This window comes from Parasteatoda tepidariorum, chromosome 10 (assembly GCF_982258835.1).
Source record: "Parasteatoda tepidariorum strain Cologne lab strain chromosome 10, Ptep-v5.0, whole genome shotgun sequence".
NCBI classification, from domain to species: domain Eukaryota; kingdom Metazoa; phylum Arthropoda; class Arachnida; order Araneae; family Theridiidae; genus Parasteatoda; species Parasteatoda tepidariorum.
Window position 1 is genome coordinate 85,178,811 of NC_141764.1, and position 26,995 is coordinate 85,205,805.

Below are 26,995 nucleotides of genomic sequence, written 5' to 3' on the forward strand. Positions count from 1 at the left end.
TGTAATGATAGTAATAGTAAATTAATAATAGAAGTAAAAGTAAAACAGTAGTAAATTTCTGTCTCACGTTAATTTTGTGATATTTATTTGGATATGATATTGTTAGGATTTCGGAAAACCACCGAAATACAGACAAAATGGAAAAAGAAAGGATACTAGATAAAAAGCAGTTTAAATTTCTTAGCTTTGAATGTATAGCTGAATTTTTTAAAGCTAAATTTGCTTTTGCTGAATATAAATAACTTAAATAAAAAACAATGAAAAAATTTTTCCTCGACAACTTGTTTTTATATCTTCTTGTTAAAAAAGCAATAAAAAACAAACAGTTTTTTCAAACCAATAAATGTGTTGTTTACTATTTTATTGCAAAGTTTATTTGCAGAGTTTATAATCCATTTGATGGAAATTCCCTATTCCCGAACACATTTTGTATTTTATAAGTTAAAACCATATCCAACATGCATTTTGAAAGAAAAAGTGCCATTTTCGCATTTTAAGGTAATTAATTGATTAGCATAACTTCCTTTAACACACTAGTAATGAAGCAGTTAAGTGCTTGCAATTCAGTCTAAAAATTGAGTCTATTTACATAAATCAATAAACTAAAACTCAGAAGAATAATAACAGCTCAAATTTAAGAAAAAAATGCATAATTGTTACTTCCAATTAAAATAGTTTATAAAACAGTCATAAAATAATTACTTCTAATAATGGCCTAAAATGAGTATGTGTTTATTTGTTAGAGAAGTTTTTACATTTATTTGAATACAAAGAAAAAATGTCATAAAGTAAGAAAAAGTAAGCCGGAAATTAAACAAAACTGCCACTAGTTATTATCTTCAAATATATTAGTGTATAAATACCTGGTATTGTACGCAAAATGTAAGCAAGGCTGGAAATTAATCAAAACTGCCACTAGTATTATCTTATAATATATAAGTGTATCAGTACCTGGTGTTATTTAAGAATTGAGGTGAAATATAATTATATAAAATTTTTCATAGTAAAAAGTGCAAAGAATATAATCATTTAAATTAAGTTCCATGTTCCTAAAAAAAACTCAATGCAAAAAACACCGTCACTGTAGGAGTACGTTTTATAGCAAATTCAATCGTAACTGAATAAATGTAAAAAATAATAAAAACGCGAGGAGAAGATCTCTCTGTCATTGCCAGGGTAAAATTCCGGTAACCTGCTGAACAAGCTAACGCACCAATCTATCTCCATTTCATCACTCAGAGTGAAAGTCTTTAAATTTTTTTTAAAAAAATATGTTAGAAAACTGATTTTTGAGGCCAAAAGAAGGAGATAAAAGCGTCTCTTTACATTAATACAGGTTACTATATTAATATAAAGAGTAGTAGTATAGTTTGTTTACTATAGTTATACTATATATTTGTATATTTAGTATAGTTTGTGTAATTTACTATAAATTTAAATAGTAGTATACTACATTTTACTGTAATATTTACCTTATTAGTACTTCCCAATTTTTGTTCATTTTATAGAATTGCGATTCCAATTACCAATGTTATTCCGGTAACCAAGATCAAGTTAAAGAACAAGCCTATACCATAACCTATAATCATCATACAGTGGAAAAAAGGCCGTAATTTTTTTTTTAAATTAGTTAGAAAATTTGTCTTTGAGACAAAATAGGGAAGATAAAAACCTCTTTCTTATACTAATATAGACCACGTTCACCGAGTAGTTATCTATAAAACTTCAATTGTATAGAAACAGCATTTTACTGTAATAATTATGTTTAACCTCTTAAAACATGAATGTTTTTTGGGTACCACTGGTAAAAAATTATCGAGTTCTTTTTGGACCGAAAATAAATATCTAACTACAGTTTAAATTTTTTTTTTTTTTTTTTTTTTTTTTTGCAATTTCAGCTGTGTGGGGTAACTTGGGAGAGGGGGTTGGTGTAAAAGTTATAAAATGCACTGTACAAACGAAGTTTAAACATTTTAAGTACAGGTTTATTTGCAATTTCAAAATGTTAAAGTCAAATTAAATGAACTCAAGAGATCATCACTTTCATCGCTGAAACTTTCTGATGAATTGGCATATTCAAAATCGTCAGATTTCACTTATTATCCGTAACTTTTTCAAATAAAGGTACATAAACATTAAGTAAAAGTTAATTTATTGTTAACTGTTTACTTTTATGATATTTAACGCAATAAAAATAGATATGTTACCTTTTCCACATCAAGCAACTGCTTTATAATGAAGAATTCCTAACAAACTTACAACTAATCATCAGAATGCACCAAATGGTTTACACAAGAAAATAGTGGTGTCACCTATGGTAAATAAATTTAATTATTATCTAGCCTATCTATTTTTACAAGAAAAGATCACAGACTGGCATCAGAAATAAACTAACGTAAGGTACAAGATTGCCCGTGTCTCACATGGGCATGTGCAAATTTGCAGGCAACTTTCGCCAGTGTCACACACAAGCAAATGCACTATGAGGGTTTAAGTATTTTACCAATTTGGCCTGGCACAATCTCAAAACCTGGTCTCTCGTGAGGTTGAACCTCAATCCTCAAGATCTTGTATTGATCCCTCAGAGGGACTGCAAAGAGTTTTTTTTTTCATTTTGATCTGAATTCCACTGCAGACAAGCAAACTCACATCGAAGACGATCTTAGACAGTTGGCTCTGGAAATTATCAGTTGCATACCTAGCAAGGCAATGCAGGTTAATACCCATGGTAGTCGTACAAAAGATCGTACTGGCAGCAGTATATATATATTAGGATCCAACATCTAGAAAACTCAATAAAGCAATGCAATCCAGACACTTGCTCTGTCTTCAGGAGCGAGTTAATAGCGATTAAGGAGGGGCTTGACGCTATCTTACCCTACGACAGTCATCATGGAGAAGTCTGGATTTTATCGGACAGTCGCAGTGCCCTGCAGCATCTTAGTAGCTGGTCCTCTGCAAGCGATGAAACTAGTATATTTATCCTGCTCAAGATGAAAAAGATTTCTCAGCACCATGACATACATCTCCGATGGATTCCATCACATGTTATTATTGGCGGCAGCGAGATAGCAGATAGATTGACCAAAGAGGGCAGTGAGAAAGATATGCCCACCGGGTCATCACTTACTTATCTGAAACTTTACTCCAATCAAAAATATAGACAAAAGTCAATCTGGCAAACTCCACCTACGCACCAATGGTACACCACAACATCTTCTGGCACCCTTCCGGGAATCAATTGTGATCGAAGGAATCAATTGTGATCCCAGACTCCCTTGGCCAGATTCTCAACAGGTCACCTAAAATGTCTAACATTCGAAAAAATTTACCCGACTAGTAAAAAATGCTGTATCTAACCAGCCTCACGGAATCATATTCTTGATTGAGTCGGACTGTCCAGGGCGGACTTAATTTCTGATCCTCTTCTTGTCATCTACTTTTTGGCTGTCAACAACTTTTTGGAGTTGATCCTACTAATGTCAGATCTATGAGGATAAGCAACAACAACAATCAATTTTTTCTTCTTTTTATAATTCGCGATCGCAACGCTCGAGTACGCCCTCTAGTGGGAGCCTGTAAATATCAGACATTAATTTATCACGTTTTCATTTAGTTCCATCAAAATCATTGGCAGAATCAGACGCCATTTTCTTAGCAGCAAATAAAAATAAAAATTTCCCTAAGAAAAAGCCGAAGAACTTGAAAAAACTCTCCAGAATATTGGGATATCTTTCAGATCCAAAACACGCCGAATTGAAGAAAAATTTCTCAATAATTTTTAACTTACATTATCAACAAACTTGCAACTCATAACTTCCGATTTCGCTATCGCATACTGTTACAGATGTGTGTATCAAGATAAAATGCATTTCTGCTGTCTTCAATTCATTACAAATTAAAGTGAAGTCAACATTGCTTTCGTCATTCCAATAAATAAATGAGAATTCAAAACATGCAGAACTGTAATAGTTATAGAATATTCTTCTTCGTTACAGAATAGTATAAATTTCTGTATCCATATAATTCGGAAAACAACAATAAAAAAATTATCCAAATTACTTGAAATAGTGCCATTTGTGCTGATTCTAAATTAATTTTTATCGTTTTCTTGGTAAGTATTTTTTAGTTTTGAAAGAATAATTTCAACTAGAATTCAGCTATTCTGTTTTTAGCTACATATTCAAATTCATATCAAAATCTTACAATTACAAGATTTTGCTGTGTAGTATGTTATCTAAAAGTAATGAAGGGATAAACTATTTATCTATTGTTTGAGAATAAAGTTTTCAAACGAAGAACATATCATTTTGGAATTCTCCGGAATTATAAATCAGGTAAGTGCAATGATTTTTACAATAAAAAATTTGCTTTAAAATTTTTTTTCTCATTCGATGATAGTTCTCTACAGAATGCTTTTTTACGTCTGATTAAGAACTATAAGAATAAAAAGAGAAACAAGAGAAACAATATGGAAGTTTTTTATTTCAATATGAGGAATTTTTAAAAACGTTTTTTCATCCTAAGAATTCTTTATTTTACGTTTTTTAGTTTATAATTTTTTGATAAAAATTGTTGTTAAAATAATCGTTTTGAAAAATCAAATGGTATAACATTATGTGTTAATGTATACTTCTTGCATATTCTAATGTTTGAAGTAATATGATTCAAAAAAGTATGAAATAAAAATTCGGTACTTACGTAATAACGCCACCGCAACTATGGATTTGGCGGTTTTTAAGTGCCACCAATCTGCACCAAAACTTTTGTGACAAATCATAACATAAAACCGTTATTTAAAATCAAAGTAGTTTATCGGATTTTGATGGACAATGGGCAAAATATTTCGCTCCTGAAAAAATAAAATTGCATCTTGTTCTATTTTTGGTAAATCCCAAAGACGTATTTTCGTAGCACTAAAAAATGGTAACAAAAATCGAAGAACAAATCATTTTGGAATTCTTCTGATTTATAAAGCAGGTAAGTGTCAATTTTTATAAAATAGAAAATTTTACTTTTAAGTAATTTTTTTCTTATTTGATGATATTTTTCTATAGAATGGTTTTCTGCGTCCGATTATGAATCAAAAAAGAAAAAACATGAAAGTTGTTTATTTTAATGTAAGGAATTTTTAGAATCGGTTTTTTCTTTTTTGCTTTGCATCGTAAGCATTCTTTATTTTACGTTTTTTAGTTTCTAAATAATGATTTTTATTAAGACTTAAAATTTTTTGATAAAAATTGTTGTCAAAGAACTTTTCTTACAAAATATATAAAATTATGAAGCTTATGTATACTTTTGCTTATTTTAATGTTTAAAGTAATATGATTCTTAAAAGTATGGAATGTAAAGTTTAAATAGGCCTTTCAGGTTATATCATTAAATTTAGTAAAACTTTTTCTCAGGCCATTAGGTTTAAGAAGATACATATTTTTTTCTGTTTATTTACAAATATTTTTCATATGTGTTTTGGATGTTCCTTTTTTAAAAAAAAGAGATACCATCTTGTTTTTGGTTGCATAAGAAGGGATATCAAACATTTTTCTTTTTTAAATTTAATAAGCCACGATAAAGAAGGAACGTTACAATGTTACACGCTACATTAAAGACGTCTCCAGAGTAACTGAATGACTGTTCATATAGAAATCGCAGGTATTAGTCTCATACAACAACGCCCCCTATAGTTCGTTGCGATCGCGAATATTGTCCATTAAACAACCAAAATAATTTCTAAAGTGTATCACGTGCATTTTAATATTATGCGCAATATAAAATTAATTTTCTTTTTTCCTTTTTTTTTTTTTTTTTTTTTTCTTTTTTGGTACATGTTACACGGAAAGTTTGAAATCCGGCATTTTATAGAATACCTTGGCATTATATATAATGTCCAAAACTAACCAGTAATTATGTAAGAAATGATTAATATTTCAAACATTTCTTAGGCATTCTATAGGATGCTAAATGAGAAACCAGCAAAGTATGAAATACATCTCCGATCCGTTTCGAATGTAATAAAATGTAATTCAAAATATCTTCAAAATAACAAGTAGGTTAATTTAAACCTCTCAATATTTATATAAAAATTTTGTTTCCCTTAATAAGAACACGAATTCTGTTTCAGTAAAATTTCATTTTTCTTTACGTGCTTCGAATAAACTTTTTTAATTTCAGTCTCATTATTTCTTCAGAATAACATTTGCTTTTTTGAGGAATGAACGTCATTTATTTATATAATAGCCTTATTGGGAACGTTTTCATATTTTACCCGAATAGAATTTGTCATTCTATAGAATGCCTAGGAATTATATACAATGCCCAGGGGAAATATGTAATAATTCCCATATTTCATACTTTACCTAAAAACTTCCGGCATTGTATACAATGCCTAGTTACTATTTAATAGTTTTCCGGTAACGTATACATTCTTTTAATCACCACTCAAAAGCAAAACATATTTTTTTTTACAATAAAAAAGAACAGAAATAGATTAACTTTTAATAGAACATAAATTATAGCATTTTCTTCTACTTGTTATCATTGAAAACGACGTTTAATAAGAATAAGACAATAAAAAACAAGAGAAATATTATCCTTTTACGAAGATAAATTGCTCTGAATATAAGTTAATATCTTTTCAGCGTTTCATAATCAGAAGATTCTTTGCACCGCATTTAATAAGCTATAGCAAATCACAGAAGTTTGTAATCAGACAAAGAAATCAAAATGTTTAAAAAATACAGTCTTGGTGTTGCCGATTATGTTATTATTTCTTTGACACTTCTGTTATCGACTGGAATAGGGTTATGTGCAAGGTATTTCAAAGGTCAGCAGAAAATAGCCTCGGATTATTTGTTGGCAGGAAAAAATATGCCAAAATTTCCTGTCATTTTTTCTATCATCGTTACTCTTACATCCACGTCTTCTTTTCTTTCATCGCCAGCTGAAGTTTACAAATATGGCATTGCTGTTTCCGTCGCTAATTTTATGATACCCATAGGAATGTTCATATCATCAAGCGTTATTATACCAGTGTATTTCCAATGCGAAGTTTCAAGCATAACTGAGGTAAGAAATTTAAATTCATCAAATGAAGTTATTCTTTTCTTAATATTGATGCTGTATAATGCTTTAATATTAATATTGATACAGTTATAATAAATTAATATTGATACAGTTATAATAAATTAATATTGATACAGTATAATGCTTAAAGGAAATAAATATAAAGTCCTGGGACAATGTAGTTATAAACCTCACAGTCTGGAAAATGTTTTATGCAGTTATCATAAATTTGATTTTAAGTCAGTTTTAAGAATTCAGCTGACCCAAAGTGGCTATTCTGTAATAGGATATGTCTGTGTATTATGGGCGTTATTTAGTGAATATTTCTAAAAAGTAATAAAGTACTTAAAAGTATATCTGATAAAGTACTTAAAATATCTATAAACAAAATTAAGAAACGTTTTTGGAGAAAAAAATTTCACATCTGGAAAAAAAGGGGTTTACAAATACCTTGCTTCAGAGTAATTCTGCTGTCAACTAGAAAGTAACTTTAAAATTATTAAAATTTGAAAATATTTTTTTACAACTTATTATCACTTTTATAATAATATATTGATACAATATCAGTATATATTTACTGTAAACGCATTATCATTTTTAACTTAAGTCCAAAAATATTGATACAGTATAATGTATTTACTGCTTGTAATATAGTTTATGTAGAAATTATAATGATAAATTTTATTTTTAAAGTATAGTGCAGTTTATTCCTAAGATATTGTTACACTGCGAAGCATTTGCGCACATTAGTAACATCTATTATATATAATTCTCTTACGTGGCTACCAAATTTTGGCTGTATTTCTTTTCAGCCGGTGGCAACGTTTGCTTTGTTTTGAAAACACCAAAGCATTCTGCCTTTCAATGATGTGTTTCTGATCTAATATATATAATTCTCTTACGTGGCTCCAAAATTTTGTCTGAAGTACTTTGTACAACTAAATAAAATTCTTTTCACAACAGTTAAATATTTACTTTATTTTCTTCATTCATAGAGAAAACAGTCGGCAAAGGATTCTGTTAGGTTAAAAAACATTTCGCTAAAAAATTAAAGAATTCTGAAAGAAATAAAAATAAACAACTTAAAAAATAAAAATGCTGTTGCCAGCCATAGAATTTTTTGAGAGTTAACTTAGCAACATAAATCAAAATGACATAGAAGCGCAACTGGATCAAAATTATGATACCTGAGCGCTTGACGTAACAAATCCTTCAATTCTAAAAGTGTTGTATCGCCAAATGCCCAAATTAACAATTGTGTTCTTAAAGAAATTCTACAAAAAGTTTTATATAAAAAAAATTTATTCTACAACTGCTTCTTGAAGAACTTGGCTCATTGATTAAAAATATTGTTTTAATTTTACAGTACTAACTTTACTTCTACTTTCAGTATTGCTATGACCCTCTTTCATTACATTTTACAACTTCATGCTAAATTTGAGGTTTCTAAGTTGTTTTATGGTTGAATACTGACATTTAGAAATGTGTACATAAAAAAATAATATTTAGAGTTTAAGAGTATCCTCAGAAAAATTTGAATTGTTGACATTGAACTTAACAATGGAAACAATCGTTTTTATGAAAAATTTAATTGTATTGTTGACATCAAAACTAAAAATATTGTGTTTCAACTTAACAATACTAACTTAATTTATACTTTAGAATTGCCTCGGAGAAATTTGAATTGCTAGCAATGACTTAAACAAAAAGTTTTATTTTAACTGACAAATACTATATTATAATTTTAACTTTTTCTATGACTATACTCATTTTCTTACTCTTCTCTTTGTTTTTTATACATTTTCTTTTTTTGTAATAAAATAAAAAACTTATAGTTGTTCCGCTTCTGAACACTGATGAAAACACAAAATGATGGGCTTCATCAACAATCAAAAATATATACATTTATTTTACAAATTCCATATTATTAAGGTGCCGCCCTTCAGAGAATTAAAAATACAAAATTATCTTCATCAAAGCTGATGCTTTACATCCGGCGTTCAGTGGCAGACTACTATTTTATATTGTTTTACAACACATGGCTTTAGCCCTCTGGTGGGAAAGACTTTAAAACAAAACTTACAACAGTTACTTTTCTCAACAACTGAAATTTAGAATAGCGTGAGAAAAATATGTGAACTGTTTGCAATTTCCAATTAATATTGAAATGCACAGGTTTAGAATTTTCTACAGTGAAAAGTTTTCGGAACTTCAGTATTCAAAAAAGTATGCAAAAACTAGACGTTAAGAACGTATCCAATGAGCGAGCAAAGCGAGCATTGGATTGCGAAGCAATCCGAAATGAACTGTGAAAGCAGTTCCGGGGGTTGGTGAGCGCCAGCGAGCAGGGGGCGAAGCCGCCTAGTTACACATATTATACTTGTGTATGCTTTTGTTAGTGTGTTGATGATTCCTAAGAGATTTCAGCTAAGCAACATTATCACATATTTTTAGGATTAGAGTTGTTTTTTTATGACAGCGTCTCATATAATCTTTGAACTCAGTTATTTCGCCTTAGCTCATGAATTTGACGAGGAATTTGACTATTACAAATATTGAAAAAATTTTGAATTAAAAATTTCATTTTTTTTCGAAATGTATTTACCATGACATTCCTTTCAACTTATATCAAAATATAAAATAGAGAAAAGTCTATTAATTAATTTTGAAATGTGTACGTATTTACAAAAAATTATTAAATAGGGTTCTTATTATTTATCTTACTTCTATAGCTGACTTAGTACCTTGTGTGTCCTTTTATCAGTGTATTGACGTATTCGTTCCTAAGAGATTTCAGAAAAACAACTTTATCGCCTATTTTTAAAATTCATGACAGCGATTCATATAATGAATTGAATTGAAAGTTCATAAATTTGACTAGAAGAAATAAAATTTAAAAAAAATAGTGCGTGGAGTCCCTCCGCGCGAAGAAGTTAAACGTTAATTGTAGAAGAATCAGCAGTCGTAGAAGGATCACTAGTTCTATTCAACGACTCTTTTTCCTGCTCCGCTCGCTTCCGTGCTCTGTAATAACGGTAATATTGCGCAATAACGGTAATATTGCGTGGACCTCTTGTACCAGTGAAAGTGCTTGTAGTTGCCTCATCGTCTCGCCATGGAAAATGTATTTATATTAATAATGTATGTGAATGCGTCATAATGTAATTTCAGAAGATAAAACCTAACAATCAATTGATATTCACAAGAGGCGTACCTTGACATAACCTTAAATCCGTCGCATTGTCCGCGGGATTGTTTTCACTCATTTTTTACAATTGTTATCCACTAAATTTGAAGATAAAAAATACTACCCTATTAAATTATATGTGTATCAAAACAAACTAAAAAAATATTTATAGAAAAACAATTCGCGATCGCAACGCTCGAGTACGCCGTCTAGCGGGAGCCTGTAAATATCGGACATTAATTTATCACGTTTTCATTTAGTTCCATCAAAGTCATTGACTGAATCAGACGCCATTTTTTAGCAGCAAATAAGAAACAAAATTTCCCTAAGGAAAAGGCCGAAGAACTTGAAAAAAATCTCCAAAATATTAGTAAATCTTTCAGGAACAGAACACGCCAAACATTTGAAGAAAAATTCCTCAATAATTTTTAATTTCTATTATCAACAAACTTGCAACTGATGACTTCCGATTTCGGATACTGTTACAGATGTGTGTATTAAGGTAAAATGCATTTCTTGTGTCTTCAATTCATTACGAATTAAAGTGAAGTCAACATTGCTTTCGTCATTCCAGTGAATAAATATGAATTCAGAACATACGGAATTGTAATAGTTATAGCATATTCTTCTTCGTTATAGAATAGTATATATTTCTGTATCCATATAATTCGGAAAACAACAATAAAAAATTATCCAAGTTACTTGAAATAGTGCCATTTGTGCTGATTCTTAATTAATTTAAATCGTTTTCTTGGTAAGTTTTTTTTAATTTTGAAAGAATAAGTTCAACTAGAATTCAGCTATTCTGTTTTTAGCTACATATTCAAATTCATATCAATTATAAAATTTTGCTGTGTAGTATGTTATCTAAAAGTAATGAAGGTATAAACTATGTATCTATTATTTGAGAATAAAGTTTTCAAACAAGGAACTTGTCATTTTGGAATTCTCCGGGAATCATAAATCAGGTAAGTGCAATGATTTTTACAATAAAAAATTTGCTTGTAAATATTTTTTTTCATTTGATGATGGTTCTCTACAGAATGGTTTTTTACGTCTGATTAAGAACTATAAGAATAATAAAAAAAGAAACAATATGAAAGTTTTTATTTCAATGTTAAGAATTCTTAAAATTGTTTTTTTTATCCTAAGAATTCTTTATTTTCCGTTTTTTAGTTTATAATTTTTTGATAAAAATTGTTCTCAAAATACTTTTGAAAAATTAAATGGTATAACATTATGTGTTTATGTATACTTCTTGTATATTCCAATGTTTGAAATAATATGATTCAGAAAAGTATGGAATAAAAATTCGGTACTTACTTATTAACGCCACCGCCGCTACAGATTTGGCGGTTTTTAAGTGCCGCCAATCTACACTTAAAATTTTTGCGACAATTCATAAAATAAAACACTTTATTTAAAATCAAAATAGTTAATCGGATTTCGGTGGAACATGAGCCGATATAGAGTTTAGCATAGATTCAAAACAATCCTATCGCCATATGAACTCTGATGAATAAGATTCCAAATGAAATAACATTTCCAAAACGTACGTTTACCAAGTAAAAGTTTTATGTTGTGGGAATTGGTACATTTTCGTTTTTTCGGTAAAATATTTCCCTCCTGAAAAAATAAAATTGCATCTTGTTTTGTTTTTGGCAAATCCCAAAGACGAATTTTTGTAGCACTAAAAATGGCGACAAAAAAGAATTGTTTTTTTTTTGTTTTTGTTTCGTCAGCATTCTTTATTTAACGTTTCTTAGTTTCTAAATAATGATTTTTATTGAAACTTGAAATTTTTTGATAAAAATTGTTGTCAAAAAACGTTGTTTACAAAATTAAATTTCATAAAATTATGAGGCTTATGTATACTTTTTGTTCATTTTAATTTTTGAACTAATATGATTCTTAAAACTATAGAATGTAAAGTTTAAATGGGCCTTTCATGTTATATCATTAAATTTAGTAATACTATTTCTCGGGCATTAGGTTTTAACTCTTATAAGAATATACATATTTTTTTCTGTTAATGTACAAATATTTTTCCGATGTGTTTTGGATGTTCCTTCTCTAATAAAAAGAGATACCATTTTGTTTTCGGTTGTACAAGAAAGAAGATCAAGCATTTTTCTTTTTTAAATTTAATAAGCCACATTAAAGAAGGAACGTTGCAATGCTACACGCTACATTAACGACGTCTCCAGAGTAACTGAATGACGGTTCATATAGAAATCGCAGGTATGCGTCTCATACAACAACGCCCCCTATAGTTCGTTGCGATCGCGAATACTTTTATGACTTTTATTATTTTTATGCTAGTGAGAACCAAAACAATATGGAAATGAATGCGAGAAAACTGGATTCTACCACGTAATTTCCCGGGCAATAAAAATGTAGCGTTAAACGTTTAACGCAACCTTGTTGGAAGTCGCATAAGAAGTATAACTTCAAAAAGTTTCCGCTTTTGACATTTAACTGTTAAAATTTCTTCTATTATAGCTCACAAAAATTCATGGCTAAATGTTGAACCATAATATAGGTCATTCGAACCATAATATAGTTAAAACTTAAAGCTAATTTAATGGCGTTTTGAAATGAATCATACTTCCGTTCATTTCGAACAAGATTATCGAGTAATCTAGTTTAAGTAGAGCAATACGGTTCAAATTAGCTAATAATAACTGTATTATGGTTCATCGCGTTCGAAAATTTCTACATTTTGTAGGGTTTTTTTTTTCCATTTTTTTCAAAGTCCTTCTTTGCTTTATAATTGTATTGGTCTATATAAAATGTAGATTAAATTACAAAGACAAATACAAAAATTAATTACAAAGATTAATATGTAAAATACAAAACCAAAATGCAAATATTTATCACACTGCAAAAAAAATTTGGGGTATAGTTGCGATCATTTTTAATGTTGAAATAAACTAAAATTTTCTAAAGAGCAATTTGTCTCATTTTTTGTTTATTTTTTCACTATTATATTTTTGTTTACTAATTTATTCACTTTTTTGTTTGTTTACTTACTAATATCACATATTGTCCCTTTCATTAGAAGCAATTTAATATATTCTTTGCAAAGACGTTTCATTTAAAAAACAAGCATACTTTTAGTAAAATATTTGCATTAATTTTTTCAATATATCTTTTTGAACGATAACTGCAGTTCCTTACTTAAAAAATGCATTTAGTTAACCTCAAAACTAAAAATTGGGACAACTAACCGCTAACACTTTTTCCTGTGTATAAAGTCATAGTTCAAATAATAAGAACAAAGCCAAAACAAAAACACGAAATACAAAGCCAAAATGACTAAATACAAAGTCGAACCTAAATATTAATAATAATATTAACCTAGGAGGACGCGTGCTACCTGAACGAATATTAAGACGCGCCGGAATGGCCCCAAATGGAAATCGTTAAGCTTTGCTTTTAAGAAACGTAGTGATTTTACTAAAAAATACCCTTGATGTCCTAAATATTGAATATTTATTGCTTAATTATTTGAAGCTTTTTACCATATTTTACTATAAAATTTATTAAAACTCTGATGAATAGTATTTTAATCATACTATTATATTCGATATGTCTATTTTAGTGCATATATGAATGTATATTAGCTATCGCAACGCTCGAATATGCCATCTGGGGAGAGACCCCGTTTCAAGCCTTTGGCCCTTTTCCTCCTCTTTTCAGTTGTATAGGAGTGTACTACGATATTTTCCCTTTTCTTAATATTTTTCCTTTTTATTTACTACAAGTATTTTTTAAAATTTCCGTGATGCTTTTTTTAGAACTATGTTTAATGTAGTTTTCAGTTCCATATAGTTTTCCAACTTAAAAGATTTTAATTTATATGAAAATCAAGAGAGAAACTAACGTACTTCCTTCCTCTATGACTCTCCACAAGCTAATGGGGAAAGCATGTGAAGATAATTCTGCTCTACGTCACCTGCAGCCCATTTCGATCACCAATAGTGGTACAGTAGAGTCTCGATTATCCGAGCCCAGGTTATCCGAGTTTCCGCTTTAACCGAGCTATCAAATATTTCAAGGATTTTTTTTGCTCTAGTTTATTTTTAAAAAAACCGCTGAAAAATAAATTTGGATTTTATCTTCCAAACACTCAGAAAAACGAAATCCAACAACTTGGTCTGATGAAATTATCGTTATTATCGTCAATAATGATAATGAATCTAGCGGAGATGATGAAGACAGTGATTATTAAAATCAACATATAAAAATCTTTCATACAGATGGACTAAAAGCTATCGAATGTTCTATTGAATATATAGAACAACAAAAAGAGGCGACACCAGCCTTCCTGTTATCCCTAAAAAAGGCGAAACATTACTACAGAAAAGCGCCTAAGTTACGTAGAACGAAAAACGATTAAGGACTTTTTTGAAGTAAAAACTATTTAGTTCTCGTGAAGTATGCTTTTTAAATGTTTTTAAGTAAGCTTTTTAATTATAATATGAATTGTATGTGGTATACTCGTATACATTTCGTATTTCTTAAATATATTACATATATACCTTCTCTTTTTCTTTCCGTTTTTATACTCTTCGCTTTAACCGAGTTTTTCAGTTATCCGAGTTTGTTGCGGTCCCCATTAACTCGGATAATTGGGACTCTACTGTATTTATTTATATTTTGTCATCTCGGAGACATTTGATACTTATGTTCCTTTGAAAAAAAATCGGCACATATCGTTAGTTCCAGTAGCAGTCTCAAGCAAAGCTTTGTCTTGAGGAAGTTTTTATTTCTAATTTGGGGATTCCAGGTTTTAAAAAAATTTAGTATTTGAAATTTAATTTCATGATTCAATCGCAGATTAGCCGCAAGTTAACTAGCGCCGGTCACTTATAAATGACCCACCAAAGTCTTTGATTTTCATGCATAGTAATGTAACGTCATCGATGTTAGTGCACAGCTAGTTGATTTTTGTTATATGAAAAGTTAGTTTGTGTACTTACTACGGTAAAAATTTCATGAACATTGTAAACAAGTCAAAATCACTTTAACAAGGAACGAAAAATAATGCACAAAACTCGGAAGCCACGAGAAATAAAATGAATAGTAGAACGAACTGTGAAATACGCGGGGTCATTCTACGACCCTAGTAACTGATAAAAAGTCTATTGGGAGAGGACTGTCTAGTATCTTGATCTGCGGTATGGGCGAATCATTAGATATCTGGTGTCTGTCATGTTTAATAATTTTGAAAATCATTTTTCTACTATCTTGAAATGCGGTATGGGCGAATCTTTAGATATCTGGTGTCTGTTATGCTCAATAATTTTAAAAATCTTTTTTCTAGTACCTTGAAATGCGGTAAGGACGAATCTTCAGATATGTGGTGTCTGTTATGCTTAATAATTTCAAAAATCAATTTTCTATTACCGTGAAATGCGGTATGAACGAATCTTTAAATATGTGGTGTCTGTTATGTTTAATAATTTCAGAAATCAATTTTCTAGTACCTTGAAATGCGGTATGGACGAATCATTAGATATATGGTGTCTGTTATGTTTCTTCTGCAGATGGTAAGAATGAATATTTGAATTGCATAAAAACAAAAGAAAAAAATTTATGTAATTTTGAATTTAAGGTCTTTTTTAGGTATTTTACATGTCTATTTCTCTTTATGGAGCAGTTTTGGCATTGAGTGCTGTTACGGACTTGTCTTTTGAAATGTCAGTTGTGTCCTTGGGAACTGTTTGTGCTTTTTACTGTTCCTTGGTGAGATTGCTTTCTAAATTGATTCAAGATTTTCATAAATTTCATTTTTCCACTAATTCTTCTTTTTTTTCATTATTATTTTAAGGGAAATTTTTTTTATTTAAAATCGTTACTTATTTATTCTTATTTAACATAACAAAACCAATCGTTATAATCTCTTATAACGAAGTTTATATCAACCTATGAAAAAAGTATGTAAAACTTGTACTTATTGCAACAAAAGACTGGGGTTCGATCCTCAGAGGAGGGTTGAAGCCTTCTCAGCTTCAGATCAATGGGATATAACTTGTCAGGGAAATAAAGGTAGTCTGTCCGTAATGCTGGCCTCATTAATGCAATTATGACGTTGCTCTAAAAGATGTGGAACCTTAACTTCCATGAACTCTCGTGCTCTCAGCGGGCTGATACGGAAATACTTTATCAACGCATTCAATATAGGCTATTAATAATTATTACTTTCCTTTAAATGATAATATGGATAAATAAAATATTCTTTATCACGCTTATCAAATTTTACAGCTATGTACATGAAGGGTATCTCAATTTTTAGCTCTTAATTGTTTGCAAAAAACAGCTTCATAACACTTTTTAATTTGACCCCTTAACGATCGGTTAATTTTCAAGAAAACGATCGTAAAAGTGCCTATTTTGCCAAATACACATATTTGATTAAAGCTGACATCTAGTTTAAAATAAACTAACTATCTACAATTACCTTAAATATATCCTGGTTCTGCCATCTGGTGTGTAAAATGAGAAATAAAATGTTTTCGGGGCAAAAGAAATGAATTAGTTTTATTCTTATTGGCTCGTTATTACTGAGCACTCCAGCCCGGAAGAGAAATAGAGAGCGAAACCTCACCCAGTCATTTTCACGAAAGCGAGGAGGAATTTAAGATTCACTGCTTCTTTTTTTGGTTATTTATGTATGAATTAAGGATGAGATTTCTTGCTGTTTTTAAGAACAATTAGCCCATCTGAAAAAAAAACTCTTTCGTAATACTTGGCAGACCAAAAATGGCATCTCTTTATAGAAATCGCTAAATTCCAGAATTCTGAGAGCTCGCATGCAGGCCGTCGGGCTACAGAAGCGGGGTGCCCTCCCCTCTCCAGAGTATCAAAATTATGATATCATGTCCTTGGAGCATCATCAGGTTCTGACAATCGATATTAGCTATTTATTTAATAATTCGATATAATAATCTGGAAATTCTGGCTAGACTTGCTATAGCATGATAAAGTGCTCATCTTTAATGTGTATGAGAGCTACTGATTACATTTTTGCGACGTAACATTCGTCACACTTTATTACATTATACGCATTTGCAACGTAGAACTATCGTGACGTTATAAAACATTTTGCATACCTACTTCGCACAACTTTTTATTTTATTTTATAACTAGCGTTTAACAGCCGATCCAATTCTGAGTTTACAACTATTAATGGTTAACTCCATAGCTTCTGAATTTTTAACCCAACCTAGAATATAAGAGAACTCCTAGATCAAACATTGGAACTAACTAGCTTTTCTGGAAAAATTTTCGATCGAACTAACTCACATTTGACTTGCATGCAGAGAAAAACCACGATCAGATGCGGCTTTTGCCATGGTTAGCCCGAATTCAAGGAAATTCTAATCATAATTCATCTACTACTGAGGATATTTTATGTCTTATGGATAAACTTATGGTTGGCGCGAGATGGGAGCTGAAACCGTATCAACTAGCCACTGCTGGGATTCGAAACTGGGTTATCTCAATGAAAGGCGAGCTCTATCCCCTGAGCAACCACTGGGATTCGATACAGGGTCACCTCATTGGCAGGCGAATGGTCTATCTCCTGAGCAACCACTGGGATTCGATACAGGGTCACCTCATTGGCAGGCGAATGGTCTATCTCCTGAGCAACCACTGGGATTCGACACAGGGTCACCTCATTGGCAGGCGAATGGTCTATCTCCTGAGCAACCACTGGGATTCGATACAGGGTCACCTCATTGGCAGGTGAATGGTCTATCTGCTGAGCAACCACTGGGATTCGACACAGGGTCACCTCATTGGCAGGCGAATGGTCTATCTCCTGAGCAACCACTGGGATTCGATACAGGGTCACCTCATTGGCAGGCGAATGGTCTATCTCCTGAGCAACCACGGCTCGATTTGTATAACATGGCAATTCTGACAATGAATATATTTAGCACTCACGCGTACCATCCCGATGCGTTTACGTGTACATGTTCTACTCACTTGATTACTTTAATTAAGAAGAAAAACATTTTACAAAAAGCCTGACTGTAACTATACATTAATTTTTAAGCCTTTTAACACTAGGCCTATTTTGTTGTCAGTTTCTTACAGATTATATAATATGCATTTATTAATTCCATTATTTAGGGAGGACTTAAAGCTGTTTTGTGGACCGATGTTTTTCAAGCTATTTTAATGATAACTTGTCTATTAGCTATATACATAGCAGGCATCTCTGATGCAGGTGGTATTTCCGATCACTTTCAAAAGGCTTCGACTGGCAAAAGACTAGACTTTTTCGAGTAAGAATTTTTTCAAAGTTATTGATTCTCATTACGAACGACATTGTTTTATTTTTTTTTTATATTACAGATTCATGCCAGATATAACCCGTCGGTATGGATTTTGGGCCTGCGCTTCTCATGGAATTATGATGGGAATGGCCTTCTTTGGAACAAATCAAGTTGAAGTGCAAAGATTACTGAGTCTCAGTAACATAAAACGAGCAAAATCGTATGTATGTAACAACCTAAAAATATAGAGCATATGAGTTAATTAATATGTTTTTACAGGTATTAGAAATAATTCTTAAATACCTACAAAATTGTCCTAAAGATATAAAGCCTTCTGACCCGCATAAAAATCACAATTACAGCATTGCGTTCTTTTTTCTCGTTTTTAGTAGTCAAAGGACACGCCATCCTACTCAACTAAATTTCAAAAATTAACTGTCGATTGCTTCTAAATATGTATTTTTCATATATTTTAGAACAGGGGTTTCCAACTTACATGAGGCCGGGATCTGCAATTGAAAACACCAGCTAAATGGTGGGCCGCAACTTTATCAAAATTTTATATAGGACTCTTTTATGTTTGAAGGAACATTAAATATTACTGTCCGATTTTTTTCAAGCTGTACAAAACAAAAGTAATGAGTTGCAAATTAAAATAAGAAGCAGATTTTTAAAAATATTTAATTACATATTGAATAATTCTGGCTACAAAGTTTGCAACTGTAAATATTTCCTCCCAAAATGAGTTGTTTTAAAAAGTTAAATCGGAGAATTTCTCCGAGAAAATTTCTGATACACACTTACTAAATTATATTCTCACAATACAAAAAAGGAAAAAAAAGAGCAACATGCACGAATATTTTTGTATTTGAATAAATATTTTCTTGGATGCAAAACTTGAGAAATAAACTTTTCTGCACCATTGGTATGTTAAATTTCACAGAAATGAAGAAATTCGGTTTCTTTAAAGAAAAAAAAGTATTTTAAATCCATATAGATTTTTTACGAAAATGACAACTAGTATATTATAGTTCGAGGGTAGCAAAAAAAGGCTTCGCGGGCCACCAGTTGGTAACCACTGTTTTAGAATATCCACTAGATGTCAGCTATGAACATGTTAGAGTCAATATGATAATCTTTATGCTTCTCAACAAAAATTCTATCCTGTCTTGAAAAAAGTAGCTTTATCCCGATCTTGATCTTTCTGCATCAAAATCATTTTAACTGTATCGAGCATTCTTTTGCTAAATTACTATAAATATTAGTAACCAAAAACACGTAGCATCACCCCAGATTTGTAAAAATTATTAATTGATTGATTGTTTACAAATATGTGCTTTTCCTATTTTAAGAATATTTACTAAAGGGCAATATCAAGACAAGACTAGATGAAAACATAAACATCTTACAGTCAATGTAGAAATCGAGAAAATTTTTAATCAAAATCTTTTCCTAATCTGCAAAAATTTTACACATCAATTCCACACATATTTCAATTGATTTATGGCATTTTAATTATAATTAAATTCTCTTTTTTTCACTAAAAAGAACTTACTGCCAATCAAAATTTTGATAATTTATTATAAACAAATTGTAAGTTAGAAGTTAAGCATTCCACGGTTCTCACATTTCGTAGAGAGAAGCATTCTCAATTTAAGAAAGAAGAGGATTTGTTTTATTAATCTTAGAACAACAGCTGTAAATATATTCGTTTAACTTCAGAAGGAATTCACGAAAAGAACGTAAACTAATATCATGCGATGCTAAAGATAAAACTAGGCTTGAAAAAAATAGGTTTCCAGCAATGAAAGAGACAGTTTCAAGAAATTTCAGATACACATGAATCGGAGCGATTTCATTTTAATAAGATAATACTTATTTTCTCATTCATTCTAGATGTAACAATAAATCTATAATTATCTATGAGCCGTTTTATCATACCACACGAAAAAAAAAATTATTGTATATCTTAACAGCAAAAATGGTGAATGCTTTCGACCAAAGTATTGTAACGAAACACCGTACATAACTCTTGGTTCAAGGTATTTCTCCATTCCATCCCAGCATTCCATTTCTCCAAGAACCAAAAATAGTTCTTTGTTTAGTGAAACACCAAGAATGTTCTTTTACACTACTTGGTGTAAAGGAGCTGCCGTCATTTTTGTAATCTAATAACACTATCTTACTAAATTACAGTAACAGTAAAATATTATATGGATATTAGTTATTAAAATTATTTTTATGAAGCAGTTTGAAGTTAGAACCATTCATTTTTGGATGCATGCACTTCCTAAAATAAAATTAGTCTGTAAACCAATATATTATATAAATATTCGAACGAGGCTCAATAGAATAGGAGCGGATAGAAATTGTATATATTAAAATTATTTACAACAGTTCACATAGATATAAAAATCTTAATATAATCATCCTTATAACGCAACTAAAAACACACATATACATTTTAAAAAGGTTCCGTATTTTGTGATTGTAGAAGTAAAGCAGCTTTGAAAACAACAACAAATTCACCAAACTGTAACTCGATTGTATAAACGATTTATTTACTATTTTCAAAGTGTGAAAACATTGGCGTTTCCGGAAGTGAAACGTATAATGTAAGTCCACGTATAACGTGGATGCGCGTGAGCTTGGTGCACGTTTTTTCCATTGTAAGTGCTTAGATTTGAAACGCACTATTTAAATTGTATATGAAAGCTCTTTTCGGTGTTAAATTTAAATAAGCTATCATTTCACATAACTTTTTGAGTTGGTTAACATTATATTCGGAAATGCATTTGAAAATTTAAAATTGAATATATATATATATATATATATATATATATATATATATATATATATATATATATATATATATATATATGCAAACATGAAAATTGCCTCAGTACCTAGCACTGAATCAAGAAATTAAACCAATTTTATTTCGATGTTCTTTCTTTTAAATAATAAATGGGATTATTTTAAAAAAATTATACTTTTCCCATTTATATAGATTTAAGCTTTAAAATAAAATGCAGATCTTTTACTCAAATATTTCAAACATATCATAAAATATTTACAGAACGCTTCGAATGAGTAGTTTACCAGTGTGTTTCATGTACTCTGCATGCTGTTACATGGGAGTGGTGTTATATGGTGTTTACTATAACTGTGACCCAATCTTGAACAAAGAGAGAACAGGATTAAGAAAATATGATCAAGTAAGTGACAAATGTAGTAAATAAATTAATCAATTGAACATTATGTTTTCATGTAAAAAATGCAAAGCAATATAGTATAGTATGAAAATTACAAATGAAAAAGAAGCAGCATTTAAAAATACGTATATATATATAATATTTCTTTTAAACTGTCTTCGTTAAATATATTCTTACATTAAATAACTATCTGAATGCCCGCTCTTCGTATGGGGTGAAAGAAGAATGTATAAATCAATACTGAATAAAACTAGTAAGTTTTGAGCAAAAAAGTTGGATAAATACCGACGCAAATAATACAGTTTAAAATAATTCAATGTTTCTTTTTATTTATTATTAATTGATGTTGTTTTACTTAATGGCTTTACCTTATTAGATTGAGCAAAATAGGTACTTCTTCCTTTTGTTTCGGCGTCAACAGTTTTCGGAATCATCTGGCATAATGCTGTTACTAAAAGCAACTCACGGCATTTAAAGTTTGTTACAATTCTAGATTATACGTGCTATAAATGGTTTGTGCTAGCGTTAGTTTTTTCGAGAAGAAAGTTATTGGTTGTCATGAATCATTAAAGCGTTGTTGTAAAATTCCTCCAACGGCTGAGTCTGATGCATTTACATACATAAGCTATTCAAATGTTGAATTTGCATATTTTAGCCATTTCACATTGGCGAGATCTTGTTTGCAGCTAAGAGAAGCATTTCGCCCAACCTCAAACCAAGTTTTGAGCTATTTTTTGGCAAACAACGATGGTAATAATTTAACATATTCAAAAATATCCGAAGGTCTTTCACTGGTTTTGCTCCTATCTGCTCATTAAATTTAAATTCTGTAGTTGCATTTCTGTGGGCAGTAGATGGTTTTTTTACAGTAGTTTAACAGTTAATATTTCTCGAGCTATTAGTCGAATCTCATTTTTTTCATTTCATCGCATTTTTCTTATTTATAGAGAAAAAAAAACAGACTTAAAATTGCAGTAACTTTTGAATTAATCAGAATTTCAAAAGAGAAACTCTATGAAGTTTATAAACGTATATAACCAATTCAGTATGAAAAATTTCAACTCTTCTAGGTATATTTTTGCAGGCTGTGACCACTCCCGTGTACTATTTTTCCAACAAACTTAAAAATTAATAAATCTCGAATTATTTATAAAATCTTATTTTCCTTATTTACTACACTTCGTAATCCTCCACACCTTCGTAATTTCAAGGTTAGCTATATTATTTTTTAATCCAAAGAGATAATTTTTTTAGCAAACTATTAGGCATTTATTTCTTACATTTACTACATCAACGCAAACAATTTTTAAATTCTTTTTAGGTTGTCCCGGCTTACATTGTTACAAGATTTAGCTCTTATCCAGGACTGACAGGTCTATGCATAGCTGGTATCTTCAGTGCTTCCATGAGTACTATTTCCTCGTGTCTGAACTCTGCCTCAACCGTTACAGTCATAGATTATTTAATACCAATCTTCAGAAAGGGCAACATTTCTGATTTGAAAATCATCCTACTCGCAAAAATTGTGTGTAAGTTTCCAACGACCTCACTAGTATTATACGGGTAAAAATTAATAGTGTGAAGTTATTTTAGCCAAATAATCTATTTAAAATATGCTGATACTGATTCGATGTATTTAAATAAATACTGGGGCGTCACGATTAACTTCCTGAAAGCCTTACTCAGGAGGCGCGATATAACTGTTCATATGCTGTTGTCAACTGCAATTAAATTGCATAGCCATCTTGTTGCTTTAATCTTGGTTTTTTTGCTCCTTCGGCGTCCGCCTTTGCTTTCTGACTTAGTTTTTGGAGCTCAGAAATTGTACGCGACTCGCGGCATTGTGACTGAGAGTCAGCATTGCATGGTGTTCTGGTTTAGGAAGCCGCTTTCATGGTAGTGAGTCTTCAAGCATATGCATATTTTTCTCTATTTTGGGAAAAATTAATTAACTAAATAATTAAAACCTCCATCCTCAGAGTCATCTTTAGCGCAATTCAAGAAAGGGGATGCTGGCGAACGAGATATAACTTCGAGCTCTACCGACTCTACAGGCAGCCCCAAATCTCACAAATAATTTGCAGTGATAGGCTGAGATGGCTGGGTCCTCTATGGAGAAGCGTTGAAAATAGCACCATGAGGATAGTCACCTTTAACACTAGATTGCCTAAGGAAGTCATTTTACTGCTTTTAATTTCAATTAGAAAAGCAATAATATATGTAATGACGCAATTTCTTAGAATTTTGTGATTTTTTGTACAACGTATAATTTTTTTATTGTTAATATTTACTAATAACTCGTTGTAAAACTGTAAATAATACAAAAAATGTTAAAAATTAATTTTAAACAAATTTATTTACGCATTCACAATGCAGTCATTTTGACTGCTTTTGGGCAATATAGGTATATGCTAATTTTCCGTCTTTCTAGTGTTAAGAACCGCGAGGGGTCACATCCCAGAGGCAGACACCTTTCTAGATGGCTCAACGACATCGAAAATGATTTGAAAACCCTAAAGATTAGAAATTGGAAAGGAGTTGCCATGGATAGGAGGCACTGGCGTTTGTCAGCTGTGGAGGCAGGCCAAGGCCTGCAAGGGGCTGTTGCGCTGACAAAGAAGAAGAAGAAATAAATAAATAGCTTATTGCAAAGATTTTTACAAATACATGTCCTGGCTCCCAAATTCACCTGACCTTAATCCAATAGAGGATTTCTGGTCCTACTTGGAAAACCAAATTCGTGCTGCCACGCTACCCCCTCGCAATGTGAGGGAATTGCAGGACCAGTTGGTGAGCGCTTGGTACCAGATACCTCAGATTACCTATCAGCACTTTGTGGAATCAATGTCATGGCGGGTGCTAGCAGTTTTAAGGGCTAAAGGTGGTCCTACATGTTATTAGCAGGGTGGTCATAATGTAATGGCTCTTCGGTGTAGTATTATTTAAAACAAAAATAAAGAAAAAAAATACGGTCTCTGCTGGAGTTTTGTGAAAGACGTAAGTAAAATAAAACTCGTTCGGAGAATTAGGCAAGAAAATATTATTTTATTCTACTATCTCCCTGACTGAATCAATAGACACACTGCTTACAAAACTTAGATGCTTTTAGTTTATTTCATTTATATACAGTAGTTTTAATTTTGACAATTTATTTATACACTTTCTTTTAATAGCTGCTATCTATGGTGGTGTTTGCATAGGTCTGAGCTTTGTTTTTCAACACGCAGACAGTATTCACCATTTGAATCAAGTATTTGTTGCATTACCTCAGGGTATTATTTGTGCAGTTTTTCTGTTTGGAATGCTGACAAGAAAAGCTGGTGATAAAGTAAGTTTTATTCTCTAAGATTCACGAAATATGGTTTTTACGGCAAAGTTTATATTTTTTAGTCACGTCTATTACTTTATAGATACCAGCGGGTGACCGAGCTCCGCTCGGAGAAAACAGGTATCGAAGCTAACTCGAAGATTTAAATTTTCAATTGTGATTTATCAAAACAATACGTGCCTTAAGAAAATTTGTGAAACCATTGGTGAAAAGATAACCGGTTAAAGTGCACCATTGTAAACTATCTAAACAAAGTTAGAGTTTGGAAAGGGAACTATTCTACACAAAGGTAAAGTTTGAAAAGTCATAGGAAATAAAATGCAATTGATAACAAAAAATTATACAATTAAAGAAATGGTACAAAGTGAGCAGTGTGAAGATTGAAGTGTGTTGAAGTTCAATATTTTTGACAAATTTATTTAGAAAAACCAAACATATATATACATACATAAGAAACATATTATAAACCTATAACAGCATAAACATAATAAACATTAATCATCGATTGCGAAGTCTTCCATGTTGTCCAGGTAGTTTCTTGTCGAAGAAGCAGGTGCGGCTGGTGAGTTTCTCTTGTTCAGGACTTCCTTCCATACGACGTTTCGGGTGTGGGTTGGATTCTCAGGAGGCAGCAGGACCTTCAACGCACTTTGACGCTTCACTCTTGAAAACGCGACGTAGAGCATTCCGTGCACGAAGACCGTCGTGAGGAGAAGCACGCCGACGAATTTGAATGTTTGGCCTTGTGACTTGTGTATCGTAATGGCGAATGCTGGAGTAACTGGGAATTGGTGCCGTTGCATAGTTGCGCCAAGCTGTGATTTGCTGGAGTCGAGCGTGATCCTTGGAAGGTGTACTTGTCGACCTGCGTGTTTACCGGTGATGATCTTAGCCTTGATGATGTTGTTGCAAAGTTCGGTGACAATCAATCGTGTTCCGTTCCACATTCCTTCAGAGACGTCCAAGTTTCGGAGAAGCATGATGATGGCGTTCTTCTTGAGCTTGTTCGGCGTAATGGAGAAGCATTCTGACAATGACGGTATCTTCTAGTTGTCCATTTGCGGGTAGAATTGAGTTGATCGCTTGTTGTTCCAAAATTCCGGCTCCTTGAAGAATTTCATGTAGAGGTGCGTTCTGCATGTTGAAAATGTAGCTTGAAATCTGATGAATGTTCTTCGTATTATCAACTCTACGGAGTCTTTCATTACGGCAGCGTTGTTCCTCTAGGCCAGCGGTCGGCAAACTTATTAGCCAAAGAGCCAAATATGAACATTACAGCAATTTTTAAAAAAATTGGGAGCCAAATCTGCTTGTTTAGTAAACTTTTATTACACTAAATAAGTAGTATACTAAATAAAACTAAATTTCATACTTAATAAATATTTATTAATGCGAACAATGTGCTTGCATCTCCTTGGAAAGTTTGAGTAAGTCAGGTTTGTATGCTGTTGTTTTTAATTTTAGGCATGATTCCAAGTTCTCATCAATAAGACGACTTCTCAGTTTACTCTTGACAATGTTCATACTTGAAAAAGTTTCTTCGCATATATATGTAGAACCCAAAAGGGAAAGAGCACCAAACGCAAGCTTTCTCAGCTGATCGTAAGAGTAAGGAATACTATTTATTCCAAGCGTTGAAAATGATCGTGTCTTCCTTCTCCAGGTCATTCAAAGCAGACCACTTGTGCTGTGAACTAAGATGAAATTTTTTCTTCTCCAATATTTCCATTTCAACACAAAAATGTTCGAATTTAGAGAGCCATGTATCTCCTTATTTTTTAAATCCAGCAATTGTGTTTCAAAGCTACCAATGTCAATTTCAAAAGGAGAAAATTTCAACTCTGTTATCGTAGCATTAAGAGGATTTTTGACAAATGCTAAAGTTGCTCTGCTGTTTTTAAATTCCTGAAAC

The 26,995-nt window shown here is 31.4% G+C and overlaps 1 protein-coding gene across 1 annotated transcript in view; it reads left to right on the forward strand.

Moving 5' to 3' along the window:
- The first annotated feature begins 6,624 nt into the window (after window positions 1–6,624).
- Window positions 6,625–26,995, forward strand: part of LOC107436333 (putative sodium-dependent multivitamin transporter) — a 32,891-nt gene continuing 12,520 nt past the window's right edge. Inside the window, exons 1-8 of the mRNA XM_087153263.1 lie at window positions 6,625–7,065; window positions 15,739–15,804; window positions 15,881–16,000; window positions 18,395–18,549; window positions 18,620–18,760; window positions 21,620–21,758; window positions 23,077–23,284; window positions 24,929–25,083. Coding sequence (XP_087009389.1) covers window positions 6,724–7,065; window positions 15,739–15,804; window positions 15,881–16,000; window positions 18,395–18,549; window positions 18,620–18,760; window positions 21,620–21,758; window positions 23,077–23,284; window positions 24,929–25,083 — 1,326 coding nt within the window. The 5' untranslated portion in view covers window positions 6,625–6,723. The remainder of the gene's footprint in view (window positions 7,066–15,738; window positions 15,805–15,880; window positions 16,001–18,394; window positions 18,550–18,619; window positions 18,761–21,619; window positions 21,759–23,076; window positions 23,285–24,928; window positions 25,084–26,995) is intronic.